At 37.5% G+C, this 15,206-nt stretch overlaps 1 protein-coding gene across 2 annotated transcripts in view; it reads right to left on the bottom strand.

Moving 5' to 3' along the window:
* erbb3a (erb-b2 receptor tyrosine kinase 3a) overlaps nt 1–7,079 on the bottom strand; it is a 28,106-nt gene extending 21,027 nt beyond the window's left edge. The window contains exon 1 of one of the 2 annotated variants that reach the window (XM_047348659.1): nt 6,718–7,079. In XM_047348659.1, coding sequence (XP_047204615.1) covers nt 6,718–6,811 — 94 coding nt within the window. In that variant the 5' untranslated portion in view covers nt 6,812–7,079. The remainder of the gene's footprint in view (nt 1–6,717) is intronic. The other variant, XM_047348658.1, reaches the window with a different exon arrangement.
* Nucleotides 7,080–15,206: the final 8,127 nt, after the last annotated feature.

The following is a 15,206-nucleotide window of genomic DNA, read 5'->3' on the forward strand; positions in this document are numbered from 1 at the left end:
TTATCCACCAACCAACTAATCTGGATTTATACCAAATGAACTTGCCAACAAGAGAATTATCTACTGCAGGTAAGTTATTAACTGCTCATAACCTTTTAACTCAATCTCAATTCAAAAGCCTTAAACTATCTCTTCAACTCTGCAATGAAATATTATACTAGTGCTATCTAAAGAGAAATATTGGGTGTTGTTTTTTTGGCGCTTGAACAGCACAAACTTAGCACTACAAGTTTTGATTTCTCAGAGTTTACTGTTTCAGTTTAGATAAAGTGAGATAGGAAAGCTGAAAACATTGTGAGGGAATTAATAGTGCAAAGCTTCAAGCCATGGTTCTGTGACCCATTTCGTGTGTGACTGATCTGCATCTGTCAGTTACACCTAAAGCAGGTTTAACGTAAGATGACAGTCAACATTAGCCGCCTCTTTCAAAGAATAGTGAAGAACCACACTTTACAGAAGACATTATTTGCTGGTCCATCAACAGAAATAGTTTTATACTCTTGTTCCATATGTTTTACATACCTCGAGAGCACATGTGCATGCTTGTGCAAGTGCAATAAAAACAATTGTTTTATAAACATGTTGCGTTCCTGAATTTTGCTAGCAATTTATCAAGAGAGAAAAGAAGTGTCAAATTCAGATATTTAGGCTCACTGGATTTCTGTCCAAGTAATCTTCTTGGTATATATAGTCCTAGTTTGTATTCAGTCTTTGTCATTACCTGCTCAGTGGCGGAAAGCTTTGTTCCTCTGTTGCGCAATTCACGATACTGGTAGTTTTTTACATTTTTTTCCAGTTTTTGTTTCATTGAGATGTTATTTTTCCATTATTCTGCCTGCCTCCTATTGCTCTTGGGTACTGCTGCAGTTTTTAAACTTTATTTGGCAAACTACTACATTATTTTACTTTTTTGAAAATAGTTGCTTGTAAAGGAAGAGCCAAGTGTCAAGTTTTCAAAATGGCATTAAAAAATACCCAACTGATGTGAGTTATTGGTAAAATGACTGTATGTGATAGCATTTTTTTGTTAACCTGTTTATAACTTGTTTATTTCTCACAGCAAAATTTGAGATTCAGAAATTTGCTTCAGATAGTTACTGACAAGATGTCTATGTATTTATTTTATTTTAGAAGTTTGAAGTTTTTTTTTCTTCTACCAAATTTTTTTTTTGCTCATTCCAACCCCATTGCTTAGTGGTTCAAAAATAATCCATAGCTAAAGAAAAGTACAACTAACCAAAAAGGGCTTGTATACAAACCTCTGTGCTGACTTTGGGCATTCTCATGCATTAGGCTCCATATTTGTTTCCTTATGTTGGGTCCTGCAGCCTATTTTTGAAATTATATGACTTAATGAGCCAAACTGTCATGCTCTTTAACTGTTTAAGGCCTGAGAGCAGCTCCACGCTATCAGTGGATGACTGACGCTGTTGACTCTATATGCTGCTTAAACTATGTGTTAGAAAACACCTGTGTATGTTCGAGAACCTTTCACCTGGTGCCGAATGCAGAGTACACATGCAGAACGCATGCAGTACAGCCCAGTGGATAGGGTGACAAACCAGTACAAACTTACACAGGACAGAATGTGACAAATATGGTATGTCCACCTTTTACACAACATGCAAAAGCTGCAGCTGGAGGAGGATTTATTTTTCTGTCAGAGGAGAACTTCCAGTGTCAGCAAACAGATGATGGAGGAAAAAAGAATGAGGTAGAAGGCACTGAGTCAATATATACAAACACATGAACACAATGGCTCTATTCTGCAAGAGTGGAAAGCAAGAGTAAATGTGTCTCTAAATTCTCTTCTATCTGCAAACATTCTCCATGTATTTTCCCACCCTTTAAAAAAAGCTGCGATGTGACAGAGCTTAACCAACTATCGAAAACCAGATTAACTCTCTGCTGCATGGCATCACTGTCCCCCGTGCTAACTTGTAACCCGACACAATAATGAAAGATAGACCATAGATCGGGTTTGGCTGTTTTCATTTTACATTCATCTGTTACCAAGGCTTCAGCTCTGCAAAACAACAGAGGGAGGGAAGAAGAATAGAGGGAGGATTAGATAAACAAGTTCAATAGAAGCAGAGGAGACGCTGACTGTTGTAAACAGAAACTTGGCACTGTGCAGCCAGAGATACTGCATACCTTGAGAGTGCACGCGTGCATGTGCAAACACACGGAAAAATACCTGAACATATGAACCGGTTCACTTCGCTGTGAACTCACTTGTTTACAGGCAGAATTTGAGCATAAAAGAATTGGAAGGTCCTTCTTATAATACCAGTGAACGTGTGAGTTACTTCAAATCAATCACTGGCTTTAAATTCAACCACGTTTGCCTTTGGTTCAACTCCTATCATTTACATACCTGTTATAAGATTTGAAAATGACTTTGAAATTGACAAAAACAAATGAAGATCAGCATTCACCATTAAAAACGAAAGTTATGTGTTCATCCTGATTACACAATGACGCCATTAATAAAGGAAGTATAACAAACTGACAAACCTGTAACATGTTTACCTTCAGGGAGGGATTCTGTTATGCGTTGCTTTGATTTTATGTTCAAACAAATAAAAATAAACATTTATGAAACCCATTGCCTGATGAGAGAAAAGTGGGAAGACATACAGCACCTTCCACATTTATTACCAACTTTGTGTATATAAAAACCTTTAGAATACAGTAAAATTTTATTGTAGGCAGAACCATAATTGTAATACTAAAAAGTTTACTACAGCTCTTCTTGAAGTAAAGGTTCTATGTGTGGTGGTAAGATTTACATGGATCATCATCTCACCTTGGTCACAGTTGCTTTTAACCTTTTCAATAAGTGATCAATTGATTTCATTGTTATTAATTAACAATACATTGTATGGATTTATTTCCCTGACTGTAGATAAGTGCAAGTTTAGTCCATTAGCCAATTTGTGTACCCATTTCTTTACCTTTATGCTAACCGCATGCCTTGGCATGTTCTCTTATCCTTCCTTGTTTTGAAAACTAAATAAGATAAATATGTCATAATTAATGTGATATAACAGAAACCGTACTTAAACTCAAGTAAAAATGTCATAGTGATTCTAAATAGTTAAAGATGAATTTAATTGTTGTACACATCTTTGGTATGGGAGTAAATAAATGTGCAGGGTGCTGTAAATAGAAAAGAATTACATTGTCTAAAGTGTAAACATTTCTTGTGAAGCACAAAACACATTTATTTCACTGAGTGGCAGGTTTTGTTGTCTTTCCCATTTGTAACAGTAGCTAAAAGAAACAAACATCCCTGTTACGTCATGTTTATTCTCCAGAAATACAAGAAGTCACAAATAACTAAATTAAAAATTCATAGACTCTCTTCATCTTAAACATGTACCATTTTAATGCCTGGGTTTCTTCATAGGAACTGTGAGGGATCTGAACTATTATGACACCGTGGATTTTGGTAATAGTAGTGGTATAGTGGTATAGTAAGACATGTTTTCTTGTCTTTCACGTTTTGAAAAGTAGCAAAAAAACAAAAACAAAAACAGACCATCTATGTCACATTTATAATCCAGAATGTCATATTTATACCTCAGGGAAACAAGAAGTCGTTGATGACTAAAAACAGTTCTTGGACTATCTCATCAACTGAAACAAGTATGCAAAAATAACAAAAATTATTCAGACATATCTGTTTTATAGGAACTGTTGGGTATTTTAGTATTGCGTTATTGCCGATTTGTTAAAAACAAGCATTTCTTGACAACAGATTTTTACTCGACAGAATAAATTTACTTAAATAAAGGTTGGATTTTTTCTAAATTTTTATTTATTTTAATAGTGGTTCCTCCAAACGTTTTGCACATCTATAAGGTGCCAACTAACATGGAGGTTGCTGTAAAAATAACAATTTTACATGGTCTAATCTGTAATGGTCGAGGCTAAAATTTCCAGTGTAAGATTATACTACAGCATAAAACTTTACATCTTTATCAGGGGGACCAATAAAACAAAAACTGATATTGAAGCTTTGTGCCAAACGTTTTGTAAAAACAGGAGCAAAACAAGAGCAAAAAATAACAAATAAATCCCAAATCACTTTGGAGAAATGTTTTGAATGTTTCATAAAACAACTTTGGATCAACTTTAATTATTTTAAAATGTTTCATTTGTACTGCACTAAAAACATTTTGAATCAGACATTGAAATTTAATGCCTTTGCTTTCATATGGAGCTTTCATTGATTCGTTTGTTTACCAGAGGCTCTGTCACCTGAGCAATCCATGACCTCATGTTTGCATTGTTTTCTTCACAATCAGAGTCACTTTTGTCACTAGCAGCCAGGTGGCAACAACAACACAAGCACAAAGTTCACACACAGATTTAAATCATATCTCTTCCTCCTTTAAACTCAAGTACCGACAACATATTTACTCATCTGCACTCATCTGAAGTTTTAGTGTATGCTGGAACAGTTCAAATCTGTTCCTCTCTATAGCTCAGTTTTAGCTCAGTCAGACTGGAGCAGAGGGAAGCCTTTACCGAGAGCCAGCCCAAGGCACAAGTAAACTAAACCGCAACTTATTGCTCCTAAACTGTCAAGGGCCTTCCTTAAATGCTTAAATTTTAACACAGACAAATTGCTTAACATTTTTATTTAGGCTTTACAGGAATCGGCAAGTATGCTTTGTAAAAATGCAACGAATAACCTTCACTGTTTGTAGCATTAACATGGTTGCAATGTGATGCTACAAGTTTAATATTTTTCTTTGTTTTTGAGTCCGGTTTGTTCACAGATACATCTCAGCAAACAACAACTAATTAATTGTAATCATTTTTAAACTCAGCTAATTAAACTCCTCTCCCAGATTCCACCAAATCTGTACTGAAACACTTATTGGTGGTGATGTAGAGGTGATGAAGAAGACCCCAAATCAAATTCAACTTAAGGCCCCCTACAATCTTGGGCCAGCCCTGCCTTTGCTCTACTACTGAAAACCCCTGACACACATTTAGTTGCTGAACAATATTCACTGGCAGCAATTTCAGCAGCATATTTGCATTTTTATGTTAACCTACTAAAAGTGAGTAAAATGAATATCCCATGTGACATCTTTTGTATAGGATATACTTATAGCTCTATATTTACATTATGAAATAAGAAAACACAGCTCTTCACTCCCAGCACTATTTTTTATCCACATATCAGAAATATTCACATTACTGTCTCTCATTATTGATCTTTTGATTATTTAATTTATAGCATCTATAAACAGTAAAGGTGAGCCTATATCAAGAGTCTCCAACCTGATAAGGTGTGATTTGGATTTATATTTGACACCTTTTAATATGACATCCCTAAATAAAATAAAAACAATTAGGTAAATAGAGTCTATCTGTGTCTGGTTTAATCTTAGTATAAATCCAGCTATTCTGTGAACAACTTAAAGGTTTGTCTGGGAACATTGGTGAACAAAGAGCATCATGGAGATTAGGGAACACAGCAGATAAGTCAGGGAGAAAGCTTTGAATATCTCACAGAGCACTGTTCAATCCATCATTTGAAAACCCCACCAAAACCATCTAAACAACTCAGATCACAAAGCAGCCAAAAGGCCATCGGTAACTCTGGAGAAGCTACAGAGCCACAGCTCAGTAAGGCAAATATGTTCACTGGACAACTACTGGTTTTACTCTCGTTGGGGAAACTGGTCAGAGTTGTTAGGAAGATGGATGAAGCTAGATAGAGGCCTAAACTGTTCATATGTTAAAATGGCCCAGTCAAAGTCCAGACAGACAGACAGACAGACAGACAGACAGACAGATAGATAGATAGATAGATAGATAGATAGATAGATAGATAGATAGATAGATAGATAGATAGATAGATAGATAGATAGATAGATAGATAGATAGATAGATAGATAGATAGATAGATAGATAGATAGATAGATAGATAGATAGATAGATAGATAGATAGATAGATAGATAGATAGATAGATAGATAGATAGATAGATAGATTTAAATAGGAAAAATACATTACTGTCTCTTTTACAACCTACTTTCAGTTAACTAACAACCCTGAATAGTTGGGTGAAAGAAAGTAGGCTCCAACATTTCTAAGATCACCCTTTCACAATCTGGGACGCACACTTTGGCCTGAGCGCGGCTCCTCTGGTGGTAAAAAGGCTGGGCTCTGTCGCAAAACCTTGAAACAATTAAGACAAACATGATAAAGCACACAAAGTCGTGGGAGAGGCGCAGTTGACTCACAGCAAACAAGTTTCACGTTTGCGGAACAGGTTTTTTTTTTTAAGCAGGTGTCCTCCCACTGCGAATGCGACTCTAACCCTGCGGAGTCTGCTGTTGTAGTCGTACGCTATAGCGCAGGTAAATGTTTCAAGTTATTAAAAAAGACAATAATGAGGATGCCTCTGTGTGTGTGTTCTAGCATTTGCCACAACATATACTACCCAGTCTTCTTATGCCGGCCCAGTCTTTTGGCCTCCAAAAGAAGAGGTGCTGTTTTTGGGTTAGGGGTTAGGTTTAGGACTAAGGTTTGAATTGAGTTTAGGTTATGTTTAGGGTTAGGAACGTACTGGTAATGACTGAGTTTAGGTTTAGGGTCAGGATTAGGCCATAGAAAAATAATAGAAAATGAACTGAAGTCAATGAAAAGTCCCTGTAAAGATAGAAAGACATATGTGTGTGCATAGACCCACCTCCCTGTGTCTGAGCGCAGCAAAGCTGGAGAGCGCACGGCAGCAGGACGCAGAGCACCTGCTGCACCTTCCTCGCGAGTGCAGTCATCCTCATTTAAATATCCAGGCTAGTGAATTTCAAACAAACATCACACAATCAGCAGGAAGGGGAAAAAATATTCCTTTGTCACCCAAAGCTGTCCTGGGGGGGATTTCAGTCCGAGACATTTAGATCAATAAATTCCTTTTTCTTTTCCCCCGCTTCGCTTTCTGCAGGGGTGAAAGTAAAGATCCGTGAGGAGAAAGCCTGCCAGTGTTTTTGGTTTGACTCGTAGTTGTTAGCTGGAACCGTACAAGCCGCCCGCCCCGGTTTGGCTTACAGGAACGAGTACAGCTCAGTGATTGCAGCCAATCGGCGGCGGGTGCGGCTCTTTCTGCGGCACTGATTTATGTGGGAGGGGCCTGACGGGCGGTCAGCAAGCCTACCTGTAACCTGTTTTACAACCTCAAAAAAACTAATTCTTGTTTTTGTCACACTGCATGTTTTAGATGAACAAACAAATCAAAACGCAGTTTTTAAATGATTATATTAGTTGTTAGGGATCTAGGCCCTGTATTCCCTCTGCCATCAGGCTATTCAACATGGACAAATGTGTATTTATTAGTATTGGTAATTTTTATTTTGTTCTTCTAACCAAGAGGGAGGTTTTGTTGCATTTATGTTTTGTCACACTTACAGACCCATTCAATGAATTAGAATATTATTGAAAAATGACTTTTATAGTTCATTATATAGATTAATTACGCACGACTAATGTTTTCAAGCCTTTAATTATGATGATCCGCTTACAGCTAATGAAAGCTTGGAATATTACCTCAGACCTTTAAAAAACTTTTTTTACCCCAGAAATTTGGCCTTCATACCTTGTTAAAAGTTGTCACATCAAAAGGTACTTTTAACCAGACAAATGAGCATAATTGGGACAAATATTCTAATTAATAGAATATGACTGCATTATTTGCTTATGTAGGATTCATTAATGGTTTTGGTTAGAGAATGAACAGGGCTTTGCAAAATTAGCTGACATGCAATTCAGCCTTTTAAATCAGGTGTGTTGGAGCAGGGATGCATCTAAATGTTGCAGGACAACTTCACTCAAGGATTAGGGTTGCAGACACCTGAGTTAGAGGAATCTGAAAAAAAAAGGCTATCCAAACCAACAAGGCCCTGTGTGAAAAACTTATTGCCCCCTAAAACCTAAAAACTGCTTTTGCCACTCTTGATAATAAAGATTTTGAAAGAAAACCTTTATTTTTTTTAATCACATGTCCTGTGTTGGATTTATCGTCATACCATATGATTGCCTAAATGTGTGGACAACTATAAAGCAATAGTGTAATTGCATTTATTAAAGGGTTGCATCTGGTGTAAGTAGATAGGTTACATTAATGAAATTGGAAACTATGTCTGCATGAACTTCAACCTTTTGGATTATTTGTATGGGTGGGACGCTTCCATTTGCTTCCTTGTAAAGAATCACCTCCAGGAATCCAAAGTGAGCGCTGCTAACTAACAAGCAGAAAGCGATGACTGGAATCTCACTGAAAATCTGTGGAGAAAAGAAGACAAAGAGGTGACAGATTTGCAAAATAGGAATCCAGTGGGATTTTCCAGTAGACATGTCAGAGACTAGTTAAAAGCTACAGCAGTCCACTGCAGGTTGGGTGTTCAGCAAAAAGGATATATAAACGACTAATAGCATCAGGGGGAGCAATACTTCTACTCTGGTAGTTTTTGTAAAGAAATGTTGTCACTCAGTGAAAAGTAAAATCATGTTGTTTTGTCCTCAATTGTAAATCTAATTGATAATCTGTGGCAAATAATGTTTTGCAAAATTTTTAATTTCTGGATATGCATAACTACTCGTGTCACAACCAGACTTCTAAGGTACTGACACAAGAGAAACTACAACAATTTTAGCAGCCAATGAAAGCTCTTTTTTATGTTTTGTACATCTAATTGACTTAAGATTAATAGAACAAAAATAATATTGTATGGCATGCTAGCATCAATAAGTAAGATGTGCAGAGGTGAAATTGTGCAAATGTTATTTGGCAAAATACCAAAATATACCAAACCAAGCCAAAAATCAAAACCTAAGTCCAAAATCCTTGCTCCAGACAGGTGCAATCGAGAGCAGCTGAAGATGTCAGGGAGCAGGCAGCTTTAAACAGACCAGAACATTGAGCAGAATCTGAGCCTTAGATGTTTTCAGCCAGTCAACCTAGACGATCCCACTCCAGCTGAAACAGAGAACATTATCTGTACTGCAGAGACAGGGCTCAGCGCAGTAGAGATACTATAATTAATACTAATATAATTACATTGAAAAGGTGGTTGACACTAGAGGGCTGAACACAAATGCACACCACACTTTTCAGATTATCTTTGCAAAAGAAACAGAAAACATACCTACAACCATAAAAGCCCAGGGCTTACTAAAGGCTTTTTGGAATAAAAATGTCTTTGGAAAATGTGCACATGTTCAAAGGGCGTAAATATCTTTGCAATGCAGTTTACATGTATTGCATGTCTGATTTCTGCATTTATAAATGCAATATTAACTTGACTGTAATGCCTTATAAAGTGTCAATCAAAGCTGTTCTACTGTGATAACTGCAAATTCAGCCCTTGATTTTCTTCTTGTTCTTTGATATAAATATGTTTTATCATTGTAATCAGACCGGGTGAGTCAGCATCTCTCTTGAAACCTAAAAAAAATATGGGTTCTGGACAGAAAATGAATTCAGCCTTTTTTGACGTTGTCCACTGCAACAGACAAAACAACAACTAAAATAGCTTTAAAGGCTCTCCTCTAACTGTGCGTTACTCATCATTTGCTGGCACGAATGGCCTAACAAGGAGACTTTGACCCCGCCACTCCTTTCTGCTGAAGTTCTTGAGGTGTAAGATCTCTTTATAACTGCATCATAGCATTGCGGCTGCACAAATTTACTGCTGGACTTAGGACTAAGGTTTGTGCAAAACAGGAGAAGCAGATTATTTCATTTACTCATAAGACACATTTCTTCCTGCTTTAGATAAGTTATCTTGTTTTGGTTTAAAAAAAAACAACTAAAGTGTGGACGAGCGGGTCAAACCGCTGTGAGGAAACTGGTTTTGCCTGCACCTCAAGTCCCTGTCAGGAACACAAACAATTTCTGTTTTTCTATCTGCTCAGGCCTAAAAAGATTGAAAATGTACAGAGGAAAGAAAAACAAACCTTTCTATTACCTTCCTGTCAGGAGGTAGAAAGGCTGTTTAAGACTAATGGTTTATACATTACTAATAACAGGAAAGGATTATTAAATATGTCACGGCTTCTTGTCCCAGCACATATCTGTGAAAATATTTTGTTCCTTAAATCAAGTCTGTCAAAAACAACACTCTTGAAATGTATTTAATGTGAAAACATAATTCAAAATGATGTGATACTGATAAAGGTTCAAGCAAATTCATAAAACATTGCAAATATGCTTTTAAATTCGATTTGATTGAATTGACTTTGTGAAGTGCCTTGAGACGACGTGTTGTGAATTGGCGCTATATAAATAAAACTGAATTGAATTGAAATTGAAAGAACGTTCTGTTTAAGATTATTTAAAGCATTATAAAACTCTAAAATATGTTAACAAAGCTGATTATTTTTAGTTCTGGCTTTATCTGAAGCAATTTCCTTTTCAGACAGAAAAAACCATCTACTTTACTTCACCCTTTCAGATGTGGAGTATGTTGCCAAAACGTATTCCTCAGCCCTCACACTAATATGAACCTGCGTGACATCCTACCCCAAAGGGTTTATTAGGATGTCAGCTAACACTTAGCAACAATAATAGGCTTTCTGCAATGTTTATGAGCCTGTTTGTAGCAATGTGTTCCCTTTTTGTGAGGTCAGACACTGATGTTGGAGGAGAAGACCTGGCTCACAGTCTGTGCTCTAACTCATCCCAAAGGTGTTCTGTCACGCTAAGGTCAGGACTTTGTGCGGGCCAGTTAAGTTCTTCCACACTAAGCTTGCAGATCCATTTCTTTATGGACCTTGGGTTGTTCACTGGTGTGCAGTGGTGCTGGAACAAGAAGGTCACATCCCAAAACTGTTCCCACAAACTTGGGAGCATAAAATTGTCCAAAATGTCTTGTTATATTGAAGCACTAAAATCCTTCCACTGATATCCTTCCACTGGAACTAAGAGGCTGAGCCCAGATCCCCTAGAACAGCATCACACCTTATTAACTTTTACAACAAACGTCATGCTTCAATTGTAGTTCTCCTGACTATTGTGAAGCCTAGGCTCATCCAGAGATCCAGAGAATTCAAAAACACATCTCTGCTAGTTTTCCGTCCAGTGGTTCTAAAGCTTTACACCACTGCATCCAGTTCTTTGCATTTCATTGGGTGAATTGGATGCAGCTGTTCAGTCAAGGAAACCCATTCCCTGAAGTCCTCTCTACGCTGCTCCTGGGCTAGTCTGGAGGCCCCATGAGGTTTGAAGGTCTCTAGCTCTTCAACTCTGCTGAAAGTGGGCGAGCTCTTCATACATGCATATCAGCATCCTCTGACCCAGCTCTGGGATTGCGCGTGGCACATCACCTCATAGCTGAGCTACTGTCATTTCCTAAATGCTGCCACTTTGTTATAACACTACTAACAGTTGACAGAGGGATATTTAGAAGCAAATACATTTTATGGATGGACTACATACACCTGCTGCAATGGAAGCGACTGAAACACTAAAGATCAGGAGAGGTCACCAAATACCACTGCCAATATGGTGTACACAACTTCTCAACATGACACAGATTTGCACTAAGATGACAATCCTTCTTTTAGAACTTGAGCTTAGAAACAATATTCCTTTTCTTTACTCTAAAACAAGTTGTTTAGGACAAATTTCTTCTTCACTACATATGATCAGTGTAATGTGGTCAGATGCAATCACACTAAGTAACAATGCAGATGCAGGTATTTATCCTTGCATGTGTGTGTGTGTGGGGTAATTCCTCCTTTTTTTAGATAGTTCCTTAAGATCACCTTGGAATCCATCAATCTATTTAGGTATTAATTAACTTTGTCTTTTAGAAATTATTTTAGCAGTTTGCTGTAAAGTTTTTATATTCAGGTTTGTGTTTTAACCTACCCGGGGACACACTGAAGCCTGTACGATTGACATCTATTATGTATCATACATATGAACCAATGTTCACTGCATTTGTCCCTCCTAAATTAAACAAATGGCATAAAAAATAAAATATGATCGCCCTCTTCTGGTCAAACCTGTGAGTGAGCCCACTTCCTCGGACAGGAGGCAATCCCACAAACGAGCGGCCAGGATGGTTCCCAGTCAGCTCTGCACCGGACTCCATGGTGGTTTTCATGTTGTCTTCTGTGGACTGTCCTGTTTCCAGATGTTCCTAACACTATGAACTTATGGAAGACCAGGAGAGTCACTGAAGAAGAAATACCACCATTTCAAATTTAATATTTAAATGATACAATTAAAAATCCAATTTGAAAAGAGTTTTGTAATTGCACATTTTAAAATGAATTGTTAAAGTGGAATTGTAAATCGTATGTATTAATCCATTATTAAATACTGCAATTTGAAAATGTATTTTCAAATCCTATTTCTAAATGGAGATTTAAAAAACACAATTCCAAAATATGATTATAAATACCTTTCCTTATCAAATATTAAAAAAGGTAATTCCTTTATCCATTTCCGTTTTCTTTTTCACCTTGCATATTCAAATCCTTTTTGCAATTGCATTTTTTTTTACTTTACCCTCTCCTTTTAGCATTTCCGTTATCCTTCTAGTCTCTAAACACACTGAAAACCAAATTAAACCAATCACAGTTGCTCCTCGGATGTAACCAGCTCTCTCATTGGTTAGATAGCCAACAGTGCTGTGATCCAAGTGTGGCACTCTAACCAATGCGAGAGCCGGTTACATCCAAGGAGCAAGTGTGATTGGTTTAATTTGTTTTTTAGTGTGCTCAAGGATCAGGAGGGTCACGCAAACGCTAAATAAAGATGGTTAAATTAAGGATTTCTAATTGTATCATTTAAATGTTAAATTTGAAATGGTTATATTTGTTTTTCAGTGACTCTCCCGGTCCTCCATATAAACTGGACTCCCTCAGAGAAATTATCTCCAGTTTCAGTACTATATATTTATACCTTAAAAACCTGTAATGACTTTAACAAAATTAGTAATTCAACTTAAAACTTCTTCATACGATAACTTAGACTTGACTTAGTTTATAAAATAATGAAATCAGCATACACTCATCGGGCACTTTATTAGGCACACCTTGCTGGTACCTGGTTGGACCCCCTTTTGCCTTCAGAACTTCCTTAATCCTTCGTGGCATAGATTCAACAAGGTACTGGAAATATTCCTCACAGAGTTTGGTTCATATTGACATGATAGCATCACACAGATGCTGCAGATTTGTCAGCTGCACTTCCATGATGCGAATCTCCCGTTCCACCACATCCCAAAGGTGCTCTATTGGATTGAGATCTGGTGACTGTGGAGACCTTTTGAGTCCAGTGAACTCATTGTCATGTTCAAGAAACCAGTCTGAGATGATTCGTGCTTTAAGACATGGTGCGTTATCCTGCTGGAAGTTACCATCAGAAGATGGGTACACTGTGGTCATAAAGGGATGGACATGGTCAGCAATAATACTCAGGTAGGCTGTGGCGTTGACATGATGCTCAATTGGTACTTAAGGGCCCAAAATGTGCCAACAAAATATCCCCCACACTATTACACCACCACCACCAGCCTGAACCATTGATACAAGGCAGGATGGATCCATGCTTTCATGTTGCTGACAACAAATTCTGACCCTACCATCCGAATGTTGCAGCAGAAATCGAGACTCATCAGACCAGGCAACTTTATCGGTGAAAAGGTGAAATTAAGGAGTCGTAGCTTTGTTTGCCATCAGTAACAATCACACTGAGTTGAGGAAACAGGCTGTACAGAAAATTAGTTTATTTTTTAATACAGCAGGATCTTGTCTTACATCACATACAGATGTCTCGGTGCATTCAGCACTGGAACATTTGTTTATTAATCTACTTGTGCAACTATCGTGATAAAGAATTAGTTATAGTGAATATTCTTTCCACACTAATTACCATTGTTTTACAGACACAGTCTACATGAAAGTTTATTTAAACCCCAAAGAAAACCAAAGAACTCTAACCACCAAACATGAATCCAGTATACCAGCAAAACAGAGAAAATACTTTCTGAGGAAATATTTGACCTAAAATTGTAAAGTGCAGGGCAACATCTGCCTTTTGAGGGCACTGCCTAATAAGCTGTATATTGTTTTTCTTCAAAAACATAAATATGTGCAGGTCAAATTAAAACTGAAGGCATGAGGCCACATACACCTCAAAAACCTAATTGGTCCCCAACCCTATAATAAATGTTAGATATGAGACATACACTGATAAGATGTCAGAGTTGATGTACAGTATGTGATACTGTTACTAGTGCACGACTGAGTATGGCACAAGCAAAACATTTTATTGACATATAGCGCCTTGCAAAAGTAGTCATACGCCTTGAACTTGAACTTTTGTTATTTTGTCATATTGTCAATCACAACTTTCAATGTATTTTGTCAGGATATGGTGTGATACACCAACACAAAGTAGTGTTGGAAAGGTAGGAAAATGATTTATTTCAATTTCTTTTACATAAAAAAAAATCTGCTTCTGTCAGATAAGCCCGAAACCAGACTTTCTGACCTACAGGCAAAATGTTAAACGTACCAGAAAACTAAAACTAAAACCTGAACACACCAACCCCACAATGAAGTATGGCAGAGGCACCATCATGCTATGGGGAAGCCTTTCTTCAGAAGGGACAGGACAACTGGTCAAAGCTGAGGGGAGGGGGGTCAGTTTTGAAAAGCAGGTCTCGTTTTCCTTTCAATTTACAATTATGCACAGAAAATCCAATAACATACATTAAGGTTTTTGGTTGTAACGTGGAAAAACGTGAAGAATACTTTTGTAGGAGGATTCTGCTGGTTTCAGAGATGTGGTGCGGATGTGTTTTCTGTAAAAACTGCAACACTGACATGTTGATCTGCTTACTCTGCTCTCCTCTGCATATATTCGCAAATACAAGATCAGTGCTTCTTTGTTCTCTCAAACCCCCAGTCGGTCGTGGCAGATGGCTGTTCATACTGAGCCTGGTTCTGCTGGAGGTTTCTTCCTGTTAAAAGGGAGTTTTTCCTCTCCACTGTCGCTACATGCATGCTCAGTATGAGGGATTGCTGCAAAGTCAATACCAGTGACTGTCCACTGTCTCTACATGCTCATCCAGGAGGAGTGAATGCTGCAAGTCACTGACTGGATGCAATCTGCTGGGTTTCCTTAGACAGAAAAACCTTTTATCCAATTTGAATAAATAACTGAAT

The sequence above is a fragment of the Girardinichthys multiradiatus genome, chromosome 20 (assembly GCF_021462225.1).
Source record: "Girardinichthys multiradiatus isolate DD_20200921_A chromosome 20, DD_fGirMul_XY1, whole genome shotgun sequence".
Lineage (NCBI taxonomy): Eukaryota > Metazoa > Chordata > Actinopteri > Cyprinodontiformes > Goodeidae > Girardinichthys > Girardinichthys multiradiatus.